General features: G+C 35.4%; 1 protein-coding gene across 1 annotated transcript; it reads right to left on the bottom strand.

The window, feature by feature from the left end:
* Positions 1-4,316: 4,316 nt before the first annotated feature.
* Positions 4,317-5,267, bottom strand: LOC107517309 (olfactory receptor 51H1-like). The gene has a single exon (XM_016157887.2). It carries the CDS (start codon positions 5,265-5,267, stop codon positions 4,317-4,319), a length of 951 nt encoding a protein of 316 aa, XP_016013373.1.
* Positions 5,268-14,802: the final 9,535 nt, after the last annotated feature.

The raw sequence follows: 14,802 nt of genomic DNA, 5'->3' as shown, positions 1-14,802 counted from the left end.
TACATGGGGAAACAGGGAAGACTAGCCAGACAAGAAAACAGAAGCCTTTGTAATATCTTAAGATTTGCTTCATTCTTGTTCTCAGCCTGATAAACATAGATATTAACAGCAAATCTTCTCTGTGATAACCATTGAGGACTCTCTCTACAATGCAAAATCCTCAATTGACTTTCCTCCAGATATGCTTTTCATGACACTAAAATCTTACTGCTTGATCACATTTCTTTCTCTCTCTAGGATGCTGGCTCTCTGGGAACATAAAACATATGCCTTCAACTTTATATTTTCTCCAGAGACAAGCACAGTTATTTGTACATGATAAAAGCTCAAAAATTTAATTTACATTAGACATATTGATGGATGTATGCAAGATGAATAAAGACTAGATGAGAGAAATATAGATTTAGCCTGGAAGTACTGAGAGAAGGATAAGCCAGAGGGAAATCATTTCCTCAGACACTGGAAACATAAAGAGTGTAATTGTCCTCTCATTAATTGGGAGAAGAAACAGGAAAAGAATTAAGATCTTTTATATATATCAACATTTACTAGACATCTTATATATAATTTTATATAACCCCAAGAAAAATTGATAAGATGTTTTCTCCTATTTAAAAAAAAGGAAATGGACCTGACAAAGTAAAATAGTATATCAAAGGTAAAAGAGATGCAGATTCAAAATTCAAAACCAGACTTCAAAGTCCATTATTTCTCACTAAACCATAGACCATTAGAAAATCCAGACTTATAAGAAAAGTTGAACAGATGGACAGTATGATTTCCTTCTTTTAAAATACAAGAATTGTTTATATTCTATTGTATATCTGTATGATTTAGAGAAGGAATAGAAATGAGAAGTAAGTAAAAGGGAGAACAACATCCTCATGGCTTATTTAAAGATACTTGTGGAGTCAGTCAATGTGTGCTTAAAAAAATATGCAAATGTCCACATATGACATATGTTTGTATTGTGTATGTCTCTGTGTGCTGGTGTATATGGAAAAAAGTTTTGGAATGAAAGATTAATTGAGAGATAAAATGATCATAAAGCAGACAATCATTATTTTCTGTTCTTTGAATTATGTCTCATAAAGGACAAAAAGATGATCCTGGATGATGTAAGGGTTAGGCGGAAAGGAGGTAATGGCTCGTTTTACTGGTGGAGAACTTATTTCCTATAGAATGCAGACATGTGGACAGGAGAAGGACAAGAGGGCCTTCTCTCCAGATCCGATGAGCTCATACACTCTAGAACAAGTTGTAGGACAAAGTTCAGTGCCTCTGTTCATCAAGGTTTTCTCTGCACTGCCCGCTAACCAGAAGAATAGGCTACTGCTTTCTCTCTTTAGTTCTTCATCTGACTGGACAAGCACAAGGTAACATCTTTCAATTTATATACAGAAGGCTAGATTAAATGACTTGGATAAGATCCATTCAACTCATTATCTTGGTAATCCCAAGGTCAACATCCCTGCTTTCTGCCATCAATAAATGCACAGACTTATCTTCATCATTTACTAATCCCCACCTTCTGTTTATTTCTCAACACTGAAATCTACTTTGGCCACAATCTGGAACCTGCCCTAACTACTCCATGTTAACCTGAAACTTAGCCTCTGCTTCCAAATTTTTGCACCACTTCATACGTGTGCTTTTCATTTGACTCTGTTTTTAAGCATTTTATTTTGTTATTATTTTCAAGTATACAGTATATTGGTTAGACATCTATATAGTTTATGAAATGATCCTCCCAATCACTCTATCACCCATCTGGTTCTACACATAGCCATTACATTACTGCTGACTATATTGCCTATGCCATACACCCCATCCCCATGACCATCTCTCAACTACTAATTTATACTCTTAATAATGAGGCATGGTTGATATTGGTATTTTGTATATGCAAGTGTTATCTCCTTTATCTGCCTGAAGTGTAAATTCCTTAAAAGTATGGTCATGCCTGTTTTTCTTCCATCAATGAAAGCAACTAAAGCTCTGAAATAATAGAGCTTAAATTAATAATGTTGAGTAATTGCTGAACAATCTCTGCCACAGAAAGAGAGTTCTGAATCTTATTTCCTTTTCTCTTTCTTTCTTTCATTCCCTCATGTCTCCCTTCTCTCTATCTCAATTTCTCCCAGGTTCCATTATATTCCTCTATTTCTTCATTCTACCTTACTTGTAGTTCCCATCATTTCAACGCTCTTCTCCTTCCCTCCTCCTAGCATTCCTCACTCTTTAATCCTTCCCATTCCATCCCTTCCCATTTGTGTACTCTTCTTACCTGTTCACATTAGTGGAAAATAAGACCAACCTCTCTTCAATCCCATCACAGATCAGGAATTAAACCAGCTCCCAAGGGTGGGTGCTTTATAGGAAGCTTAGCAGAGTCACCGAGCAACAGAGAGATATTTTCATTTGTGAGTGTACTGGTTATAACAAGAGTTATGAGACTGATAAGAATATCTTTCTCTACAGCATCTCAGACACATATCCCTGACATAGCTTCAATGCCTGCTCCTGGGCCCAAGCAAACAGCATACATCAGGGGCTGTAACCAGAGCGCTAGCCCTAGGGGCTGACAGTAATAGGTATCTTCTAAAATGGGCTGCCCGGATCAGATAACTACAACCATTTCTCTTCACCCTGCCTTAGGCTACAGATTCTCGGCCAGAAAGTCTCGCTGAATGGAATCAGAGAGTGCAGAATCATCCCTCTGTTTCTCTGCACCAAAATGTACTCCTCCTCACAGGTCTCATTGTCCCCCTGGCCATTCCCATGTCTCTCTTCTTATGCAGGTACCTTTCCTAAGAAGCCATCCCATTAATTGAGTCACATCTGCAGTCCATCTCTCCTTCTAAGCATAATTAAACTAGCATTTGATAAGTTGAGAATATATGCCAAAAATTGCACTATACTTTTTAAACACATTGTCATATTTATTCATCATCAAGCTTATGAGTTATTATTCTCCATTATTTCACAGATGAGGAAATTGAAACTCAGAGAGGTTTTGAATAACTGTAAGTATACAATTCAATAATACATCATATGTATATTGCATTGTGTGTTCACCACCCAAAGTTGCATTTTCTTCGATCACCATATATTTGATTCCCTTTACCCTTATCTACCTCCCTCCCTTCCCCACTTCCTTCTGGCAACCACTAAACTGTTGTCCATGTCCATGAGCCCCCATTTGTTTGTCTTGTTCATTTGTTGCTTACAGTTTTATATCCTATATCTGGGTAAAATCGGATGCTTTTTCATTCTAACTTTTTCTTTCTAACTTATTTCAACTTAGCATGATATCAAGATCTATTCATGTTATTGAAAATGGCAGTACTTCATCTTTTTTATGGTTGAGTAATATTCCATTGTATATATGCACCACCTCGTCTTTATCCAATTATCTATCGAAGGACACTTCAGTTGTTTCCATGTCTTGGCTACTGTGAATAATGCTGCAATGAATATCAGGGTGAATATATCTTTAGAGACAAATGTTTTCAAATTTGGGGGGTAGATACCTGAAAATGGATTGCTGGGCCACATGATAATCCTATTCTTAATTTTTTAAAAAAGCCTCATACCATTTTCCATAAAGCTACTCAGCAACAAAAAGGAATAAACTACCAATAAACACAATAAGGGTGACTCTCAAATACTTTATGCTAAGAAACCAAACATAGAAGATTACATACTGCAAGGTTCCATGGCTTCCTGAATAAAGAAGAATTATAAGCATAGAAGACAAATTAGTGCTTTCCAGGAATTGGGTATGGATAGAGTGGTTAACTACAAAGGGGAAGCATGAGGGAATTTGGAAGAGTAATACAATTTTTCTGTATCTTGGTGTCAGTGGTGGTTACATTCTCTATGTGTCAAAACTTACAGAAATATATACCAAAAAGGAGTAAATTTTATTGTATATAAGTGTTTTATACACCATTTTGAGAAAAGAAAGTTTATATTTTTATCAAGCTATCTAAATTCTTGAATTCATCATAACCATTATGCAATGGCATGCCATAACCCATTAGATTTTCTATCCAACGAAGTAGCTATGAGCCACCTGTGATTATTTAAACTTACATTTCAATTAACTAAACTTAATTAAAAATTTAAAATTCAATTCCTTAGTTATATCAACAAAGTTTCAAGTGCTCAATCACCATGCGTGGCTAGTAGCTACTATATTAAACAACAGAAATTCTGAACATTTCTATCACTGTAGGAATTTCTGCTGGACAGTGTTGCGTTTGGTATTCTCCTCTGATTTGATTGCATTTGCACAGAAGTAGTAGATACCATTAAGGGCCAATCCTGTCTCTACAGAAGATTTGGACAATCCACCGCCGAATCTGTTTGGTCCTAACACTGTACACAACAGGATTAAGCACAGGAGGTAGCAATAGGTAGATATTGGCCATGAATGTGTGTACTACTGGTGACAAATGCTTCCCAAAGCGGTGAATCAGAGTCATGCCAATAAGAGGAACATAGAAAAGCAACACAGCACAGATATGAGAGAGGCAGGTGTTGAGAGCTTTGAGTCTCTCTTTCTGGGAAGCAATGCTCAATACCGCCTGGAGGATTAGAATGTAAGAGACCAAAAGGATCAAGGCATCTAGTACAATGATGAATATCACAGCCAGAAGGCCGTAGATGCTATTGACACGGGTGTCAGCACAGGCAAGCTTCATGGCATCCTGATGGAGGCAGTATGCATGAGAGAGGATGTTGGACTGGCAGAAAGGTAGCCTTTTGATGAGGAAAGGCACGGGGAGCACAGCTGCCACACTCCTCAGCAGGACTGCTGCTCCAATATTTCTGATGACTCCATGAGTGAGAATAGTAACATAGTACAAAGGAAAGCGAATAGCTACGAAGCGATCAAAGGCCATGGCCACCAGAACACCTGACTCCACTCCTCCAAACATGTGGATAAAGAACATCTGAGCAATGCAGGCATCAAAAGTTACTGAGCGCCAGTTGAACCAGTGGACACTGATCATGGTGGGCATGGAAGATAGGGAAAGGCTGAGGTCAGTGGCAGCTAGCATAGCCAAAAAATAATACATGGGCTCATGGAGACTTTGCTCAACTTTGATAACAATGAGGATAATTATATTACCCAGTAGTGTGGTACTGTAAAGAAGACAGAGGGGCAAGGCCATCCAGAAGTCCTTCTCTGGCATTCCTGGAATCCCGGTCAAGATGAAGTTCTGATGGTTATCAATAGTTTGGTTGAATGATGACATAGTAGAATGGAGGTTTGACTAGGCAGAAAGAAAAACTCGTCAAGTTAACCAGTTCTTCAATTAGAATCCGTGGCAATAAGTATTGAGATGGTAGCCATAAGAAGGAGTGACTTAAATGTTTTTTTTAACACACTCAGGTCCACAGTCTGATACAGAAATGAACGGCCTTGCCCCATTAGCAATAATTGCATTACTGAACATCATATGCTACTATACCTAGGAGAAAGAAAAATAATATTCAATCAACACCTCACCCAAGAGGGATAGAATTCATCTAAAAACATCAAGGAGTTAGCTGTCTTGCTTCCTTGATAAGAAAGAATTTGACATTGTACCTTTCTGTGGGTAATAAACACTGACACCAATAACCATTAAAAAAAACATTAGCACAAACATGGCATAAGAGCTGCTCATAAACACAGATATGCAGATGTGTGTACATATGTGTGTGTGTTGATTATGATCTTAGATTGTTGTGTTTTAGACACAATTTTCTTTGGTACTCAAATTTTCTACTTGCATGATATAGGACAGAAGAGGAAATAAGTATACTCCAAGGATTTTAAAGCTCTGAGTTTCTTCATTCCTAGGAGTGTATGGGTACTAAAAGAACCTGCGTGCAGTGGGTGATGGAGGGAGAAATTAATTTGGTTTCCAAAGACCTTTAGAAGGGTTCCCCTGGCAAGCAGAAAAATGGTCTCTAAGGATACTCACATCTTGGTCCTTAAAACCTGAAAAATGTTAGTTTACACTGGTAAAAGGGACTTTGTGATTAAAGTTAATCTTGAGATGGAGAGTTTATACTGGATTATAGAAGTAGGTCCTATCTAATCATGTGTGTCCCTAAAAGTGAAGAAAAATTTCCAGCTGCAGAGAACCAGAGAGATAGCCACATGGGAAAGAATCAACATGACTTGTTGTGAAGATAAAGGAAGGGGACCAGGAACCAAGGAATGTAGGTAGCTTCTGGAAATTGGAAAAGGTGAGGAAACAGAATTCTCCCTAAAATATTCAGAAAAGGATTCAGACTTGCTGACACCTTGATTTTAATCCCTTATAAGAGCCATGTTAGACTTCTGACCTACAGAACTATAAGATAGTAAATATATGTTATTTTAAGGCACTACATTTGTGGTAATTTGTTATGATAAAAGTAGAAAATTAATAGTCAGAGGAGCCAGAGAAGATTTATTTTAGTACCTTTTCAGAATTATTTCAAGTTTTCCCATTCAATCTCATTTACTCAGGCTCCACCTCTTTCTACAGTGAGTTCTTCATTGCAATTAGAATTCTCTGTCCTAAGGTACTTTTGGAAGGGTATTCTGAGATCAATTTCTCAGCTACTCCGGAAGGAGCAGAATGTCCTCTAGTATTTGCAAAGAGTCCCACAACTAACAGATTGTTCAGATAGATAAAATCCACCCATAGAGAATCTCTCAAAAGGCTGGTTTAAACATTGTTCAGATTGGTGAATTCAATGTGCCAGGCATTAGAAACTCAGCTGGACTTAAGTTTCCCTGTCCCTCCATAGAGACTGCTCATCTCTGCATTTCATACCACTAGATGTCTGTTCTTGTGAACTCCAATTTGAGTGACCAATAACTATATTTCTTACACTAACTCTATGTCAGGCTTAGATAGACCTAAGGGACAATGTAGACATTAATGTCTAACATTTGCAGTGACAAAGATCAGTATTAAAATCTTAGTGCCACACAGTTAGCTCTCTTTTGTTTCAATTATTGGCCATTATCTTTAAGAAGATATATCCAAATAGGCCGATGAGGTAGTCACTTTTGGGGGGCAGTCTAAACTACAAAATTGATAAGGGTTCAGTATTGAAGGGAGTAGTGTTGTTCTGGCTCTTTACCTTATTTATATTATGACCCTCATGAGAATCTCATAGAGGGCCTTCCAAATAAAAATGTATACACACACACACACACACACACACACACACACACACACACACACAAAATACAAGCAAAGTTAGGAAAATTTACGTATTATTGAAGCCCATCTCAGGACCCAGGTTAAAGAAAATAGAACAGAAGGCTGAATTAGAGGAAGGAGCAAAGTCTCTAGACAAAATCTAGGGTTGGGCACAAGGGGCAGAGATCTCTAGATAGTTAGGAATAAGTGGAGACAGGAAAGAGTTACTGAATTGTTCCTGAGAGTTGAAATTTAGTGTCACACTGTCGAATATGGTAGTCACTAGACACGTTTGCCTATTTACATTTAAATTTATTAAATTAAAATGTCAACACTTTAGTTGTACAAATCATGTTTCAAGTGTTTAATAGCCACATGTGGCTAGTAGCTCCTGTATTGGATAGGATAGTACAGATGTAGAACATTTTCATTATTGCAGGAAGTCTCATTGAAATTTGAAAAATTGGTCTTATTGACTGCAGACTTAAAGAATACCAACATCTTTTCTGACTTATTTTGCTTAGCATGAAAAAGTTGAAAACCATATGATTTTACTCATATGTGGGATATAAAACAGGAAGCAGCAAATTAACCAGACAAACAGAAACTCATGGACACAGACAACAATTTAGTGGTTACCAGAGGGAAAGTGGGAAGGAGAGGAGGTAGATAAGAGTAAAGGGAGTCAAAAATCTGATGACAAAAGGAAATCTGATTTTGGGTGGTGAACATACACTGCAATATACAGATAATGTATTATTGAATCATATACTTGAAACCTATATAATTTCATTAACCCATGTCATCCCAATACATTTAATTTAAATAAGTAAGTAAGAAAGTAAATACATACATACATACATACATACATACATATATACATACATACATAAATGAATAAAAAGAATACCAAACATTCTAGCTGACTCTTTGACAAATCTTAGATCCAACTGGATTTGAGGATCTTTTACTTATATACTATATAACCCTTGTCTCTCTTTACCTATATCTTCGTTTGTCTCTTTTGGATACTTGAATAGGAAAATTGTTTTAAAATGAAAGGATCTAGAGAAGACCACCTGTATTTAAATCCTGGCTCTACGACCTTGAACATGTTATTAAGTATTCTCTGTGCTTCATTCTTCAACTCTTTAAAGCAAAAATAATAGTACCTACCATGGAATTGTTAAGAGTATTCATTGGAAATATTGATAACATACTTAGATAAGCACCAGGAAAATAACAAACATTCAGTAAAGCTTAGCTATTATCAATGTTCATCCATTATCTATAAATTTTCTAATGTTTGGTTAACTGTACAAATCAACCAAAAATTTCAAAATATTTATAAGCTATGAAATTTATTTATTTGATGCTAAATGTATTTATTTACTGACCCATATATCATTTATATATTTTGATCCAATTTTGTATTGCCTAAATCTCTCCATCTCTCAGCCAATTTAGCCCAACATAGAACGTCTTGAATTTGCAGGTAGTGGTTATTGCAGTGTTTAAGAAAGTGTAATATGTGGGTCTGTGCTCAGTGACTCTGCACTTAATCATGTATGTTTACTGTAAAGAATTTATTAGAAGCAGGCCCTAGATAAATAAAATAAAAGAATAATGCACTAGTAGGTATACTTTCCACTTAATTCTCACATCTACACTTAGAATTGTTATTTTTATTTTAATGAAAAGGAGGAGAAAATGGAAAAACAGTTTTTTCTGAGAACTTTGTATTCTAGGCTCTTTATAGATATGTAGAAATCATAAGAAATGTGTTTATTGATGTCATAGGTAGACAATGGGAAATATAATGAGTGAACATTATAAATTATTTTAGTCCTTAACAAAAACACCTAATATTGATTGAATACAAATTTATGCTGCAGGTTCTGTTTTTAGCCTTTTTCATATACTATCTCACTTAATCATCATGAAAATTTTATGAGAAAAGTACTGTTAATTATTGCCACTGTATGACTAAGTAAAACAAAGGTCAGAGAAAGGAATTAACTTGATCCAAAACCTAAACTAAAACTTAAAAAGAGGTGCTTTAATCATTGTTCTGTAAAGTACTTCTTAGACCTAAAGGAGAAGGTGAATTTTTAGCCATAGGAAAAAATGTCTGCCACCAAATTCATATTCCAGACTAAACAGTGGACTACATTCAACATAGGTGATCTCCTTCACTCCTACCACTCAATCCTGACCTTTAAGGACTTTTCTATAAAATGTCCATACTATTATCCTCTCCATTCTGTGACAGCATCCTCAGAGAAAGCATTACCCAGACTACGGGTTACTCCCCGACTCACCCAAAGTCTAGTCTAAGAGATGAGTTATTTTTCATGCTGACAACCAGCAGCACAGCCAGAGATTTAAATCCAGGAGCACTCTGGCCCAGATTCCCTCTGGAATGATACTCTGGAGACATGAGCATCACTCTTCCTGGAGATGCTTCCAGGGTCAAAAGCTAGATAGACTTGTGCTTCTAGGCATGTTGGTCTCTCTGTCTTGATCTCAAGGGACCTAGTTTTTTAATGCAAATCTTTGATGGCAACCATCTAAATATATAATCAATCTAGAACTTATATGAATGGTACCTCACTAGCTATATCAAAATAGAAATATACTTTAATGCCTATTCTCTACAATTTGAAAGAAAGAGGGAGAAAGAAGGAGAGAAAGAAAGCAAGAAAGCAAGCAAGCAAGCGAGCAAGAAAGAAAGAAAGAAAGAAAGAAAGAAAGAAAGAAAGAAAGAAAGAAGACTAGAAAAGAAAAGCCTACTTTGTATCCCCATGCCTTCCAGTTATCACCTCTTTCTTTCTCCATTTCACAGTAAAGCCTTTTAACATGGTAGTTTATAGTCCCTGTTCCACTTACTTTCCATTCTTTCCTCAATTCAGTGACAGTTCTTTCCCACTTCACTGAAATTATCTTTGCAGATGTCACCAATGGACTGCTTATTGTTAAACACAGAGAACATTCCTTATCTCACTCTTTTTCTCAGAAGAATTTAATACAATGAAAAACAGCCTTTATGTTGAGTTACTTTCTTTTCTGTGTTGTTTTTGTGACACTATATTTCCCCTCCTGCTTTAATTTCTACTCCTCAATATCTGATGGCTTATCTTCCTTCTTTTCACTGAATGTTAGTGTGTCTCTTATTTGGTCTTTTGCCCTATACTTTAATCTAATTCTACTCTCTCACTGAGTGATATCATCAAGTCCTATTGCTTTAAATATCTACATACTAATTACCTTCAAAAGTATGTCTTCAGGCCTGAATTCTGCCTTGATCTTTCAATTAACTTCTTACTTGATCATTCCACTTGGATATTATATAAGAAACTCAAAATTAGCATGATGAATGCTGTAAAACAGAAAAAATATTTTTCTTCCTATCTACCTGTGGTTAATTTCAATAAATCACACTAATCTATTACTAATGCCTGTTGAGTCCAAGTCAAAATATATTCTACATACTTCAAATTCTCTTCATCTTCACTCTACCATCTCAGCAAAGTTACCATGACCTCTCATTTAGACTATAGCAACAGTCTCCTAACTACTGATGTTTTTAATTCCTATTTTATTTTATTATATTTACTTATTGTGTTGTGGTATAATTTAAAAATCATATAATTTATTTATTTTAAGTATATAACTTGAAGTTTAGTAAAGTGATATAATTGTGAGACCATTACCTCAACTAGTTTTAAAATTAATATCACATAAAATGATTCTTTGATAGTAGTTGACACAAGTAAGCTCTGGGGCTCTCCGGCTTCAGAAAACCATGAATATGCTTTCTATTTTTATAGTTTGCCTTTACTCAAAATTTTATAAATGTAAACATACAATAAATTGCCTTTGTGACTGGCTCTTCACATTGAACATGTTTTAAGTTTTATTCATGTTGCTGTATGCATTCATAGTCTATTCTTTTTCTTGCTAAGTAGTATGTCATTACATGAATAAAATATATTTATTTATCCATATATTAGTTGATATACACTTGGATTGTTCACAGCATTTGACTATTATAAATAATGCTGTTATAAAAGTTAGCATATTGTCTTTGCTTATACATGTTCAGGCAGGTATCTAAGAGAGGAATCACTGGGTAGTATCATAGGCATTTATTTAATTTTAAGGAAAATGTCAAACTATTTACCAATGAAGTTGAATCATTTTATACTCACATCAAGATTCTAATTTCTCCACATTATTGATAACAGATAATATTGCCTAGACATAGTCATGAAAGTCTTATTAAAATATACAGAAACATGTATTATAAAGCACCAGCTCTTAATGTTTAGGTGGTTTCCTACAGGTTGTAATACACACTGGGAAAGAACTGAGTATAGAAAATGAAAATAAATAGATGAACTTCCGCCATAATTCTCTATCATGTCTGAAAAAGAAAATATCATCATAAGAATTATTTAAATCTAGCTTTTGTTTTCTACTGTTATAATGTGACTATGCCTATGAAGGAAAATAAATGAGAACATAACAGGCATGAAGAGATAGTAGAAAGGGTCTATGGACAACTTCAGAACTAATCACACAAAGGCACATACTGATGGGATAACCAGATGTTTCTATAATATTAAGAATTGCTTTATTGATGAAAAAATATCTTTACAGAAAAATACATTAAAAAAATGAAGCTAATTATATTCAATAGATTGAAATAACAACCCATAAAACCAAACAAGTCCAAAAAATTTAAAGAACTTTGTCTTCTGTGTTCCTGAAGGAGAGCCCAAGCAATCCTTTTCTCCATCCAAAACTACAGTAGACCCCCCAGTCTATTTCAGGGTGAATCACAACACTGTGTCATCATTGAAACTGAGACTGAAGTAGATCTTTCAGTCTTCTTCAAACTTGTCTGAAAGGATGCCGGAGGGAAAGGTTGGTAGGGGAGATAGAAGAGGGTAAAAGTGGCCAAATATATGATGACAAGAGGTGATTTGACATTGGGTGGTGAACACACAATGCAATATACAGACAAAGTATTATAAAATTGTACACTTGAAACCTATATAATCTTATTAACCAATGGCAACCCAATAACTTTAATTTAAAAAAGAAAAATCAAAATTAAGAAAAATTTGAGATGTATCGGCAGAAGAAAGGACATTTGACAAGTAAAGGAAGGTTTTGGAGTCCTTAGGGTAACCAGGGTGGAATAGCCCAGGTGGCACTACATAGCACTCCTCAGGGAATTTTTCCAGGGCAATTGTAAAATTGATATAGAATCATGATGTCTCCAGATTCCACCAGAGGTTTGAGAAGTCTTTATAAGTGCTCTGTTTGCTACTCTCAGGGAAAGAAAGAAACCAAATTAATCCTGAACTGGAGCACAGAGGTTGATACAGGTAATATATTAATCTTAAAATCTTTTTACATGTCCTCCACATAACAAGCTCTGTATAGGATTATTTATGAACATTATTTAATTAAATCTTCATAGAAATTCTAGCTAGAGAAATAATAAAGCCAGATGAGAAGAGTCTATAGAGTGTCATGCATGGGGTGACAAAAAGCAAAGAAAATATGGGAAAAGGTAAAATATAGATGTTGCTATTTGGAATAAAAGAAGACATACTGTAGGGGAGGATCTAGCGCATAGAAAAGAATGAAATTAAGATTGGATGGAAAACTAAATGAGAAGTAAAATGGGAACTAGAGAAAAGAGGGAACTAAAAATTTAGGAAGAATAGAAAAGAGAAGGAAGATGGAGAATAGAGATAGTGAGGAAACAAGAAGAAGATGAGATAAAAACATATTTGGATAAGCAGGGTCAAAAGCAATAAAAAGGAAGGGGAAAACAAAAATCAACAATTTCCATAAAACAGTGTTTTATCGGGCCCTTGGGACTTATTCAGAGAATATCGAAGATTTTTCAAGTCTTTCCAAGAAAAATATCTAGTAGGGGTGAGCCAATTGATTCTTCCCAAGGGAAAGCCATCCGAATTGCTTGAGATGAGGTATAGCAGTGAAAGGTTCTCACTTAGCATGTAAAGTATAAAAATGCCCCTTCCTCAAAGTGCAGCCAGAGGGTTAGACAGTCACCGCAGCATGCTTTGTTTAGATATGAGCTCTGTGATTTACTGAGAGAATGATCTGGATTCCGTTTGCAACACACAGCACAACCTTTGTAAACGGACTACACAATCTTTCACGGATTCCTCTAAGTAATCAGAATCTGCAAAATAACTTCTTTACAGTGTTGTCTACTAGATGGAAAATCCTTATCTCACAACAGAGAAACAGGAGGTGAATGAGCAGGAAAGACCGTCTGATCTTGTACACCTGACCGTACTCCCATTCCCCCAACCTAGACTCAGAGTTCCCAAAACAATTCTAGAGATTTTTCTTTCTCCTTTCTCAAAGCAGGCACTTAAGTGAGAATAAAGACACCATGATACCTCTCAAAGGCTCCTCATTTAAGTTTTTTTAAAATCTGGGCCTTATAAGAAAAACAGATCATTCTCTTGGTTAATGATTTTCAACCCATATGCAGAAGATCAGGAAGGAGAATGAGGGTTTGCAAGACTTCTGGAAAGAAGAATGACATTCAATCATTCATATTCATTTAATCATCATTTCATTCCTTCATTCAACACATATGGAAAAGCTAACATATGTTTAGCATATGGTCTATTAGATGATGAATAGATAAATAATCTTTTCTTTTAGGGAATGTAATTCAAGCAAGAGAGATAGGTATAAGTAACTACTTATGTAATGCTAAATTAACTGTGCTCACTTATAAGAAGAAAAGTCCAAAATGTGAAAGTAGCACACTGAGGAGTCTTAAGAAATGATGGACATTTAGAAAGTCTTACTAGGGAAGGACAGATAGGCTTTGATAAGGCAACGAGGAACTATATAGGAAGTGGAGAAAGACATAAGGAACAGGGAAGAACATATGTGGAAATCCTTATCAGGAAGTATCTTAGTGAGAGCCAGGAACTTAAAGACTACAAATTTGGCTGAATTAAAAAAACCAAAGGAGAGAGAAATGGTGTGAGTTGGTGTGAGTTAAGATAGGAGCTTAATCATGCCTTACCTTGATGGCTAAGATAAGGATCTGGGTCTCTGTTCTAAGTACAAAAGACACTCTTAAAAAAGGTTTTATTTGTGATGAATAAATCATATTCCAAGTTTTAAAAGTTTATTCTGACTACAGAATGAAGAATTATTGGAGGGAGACACTAATAAGTAGAGGACAATCAGTTAGAAAGCCTGGGGGAAATGGACTATACTATTTATTGGCTATACAAAAGAAAGAAATGGGATAATTATGTCATGTTTTAGAAGCATGTTTGAAAATGGTTAACTGTTGGTTTGACAAAAGAAGAGGTTTCAAGAATGGTCCCAAGTTTCTGGTGAGTTAGAAAACTTTTAAAATTAAAATCTGGTGAGTGGCTACTCTCATATCATATGTGTGTTTTTTTCTGAGCCAATAACTTTTATTTTCTATTCCTTGCTACTTTAAAATGAAGTTATAGAAAATTACAAATTTTAAAATTTGTGAAGATTAAATATAAGTTTTATCCACTAATGTGTCTATTTATAA

The sequence above is a fragment of the Rousettus aegyptiacus genome, unplaced genomic scaffold, assembly GCF_014176215.1.
Source record: "Rousettus aegyptiacus isolate mRouAeg1 unplaced genomic scaffold, mRouAeg1.p scaffold_m13_p_5, whole genome shotgun sequence".
In the NCBI taxonomy this organism is placed as follows: domain Eukaryota; kingdom Metazoa; phylum Chordata; class Mammalia; order Chiroptera; family Pteropodidae; genus Rousettus; species Rousettus aegyptiacus.
This window is presented reverse-complemented; position numbering and strand designations above follow the sequence as displayed.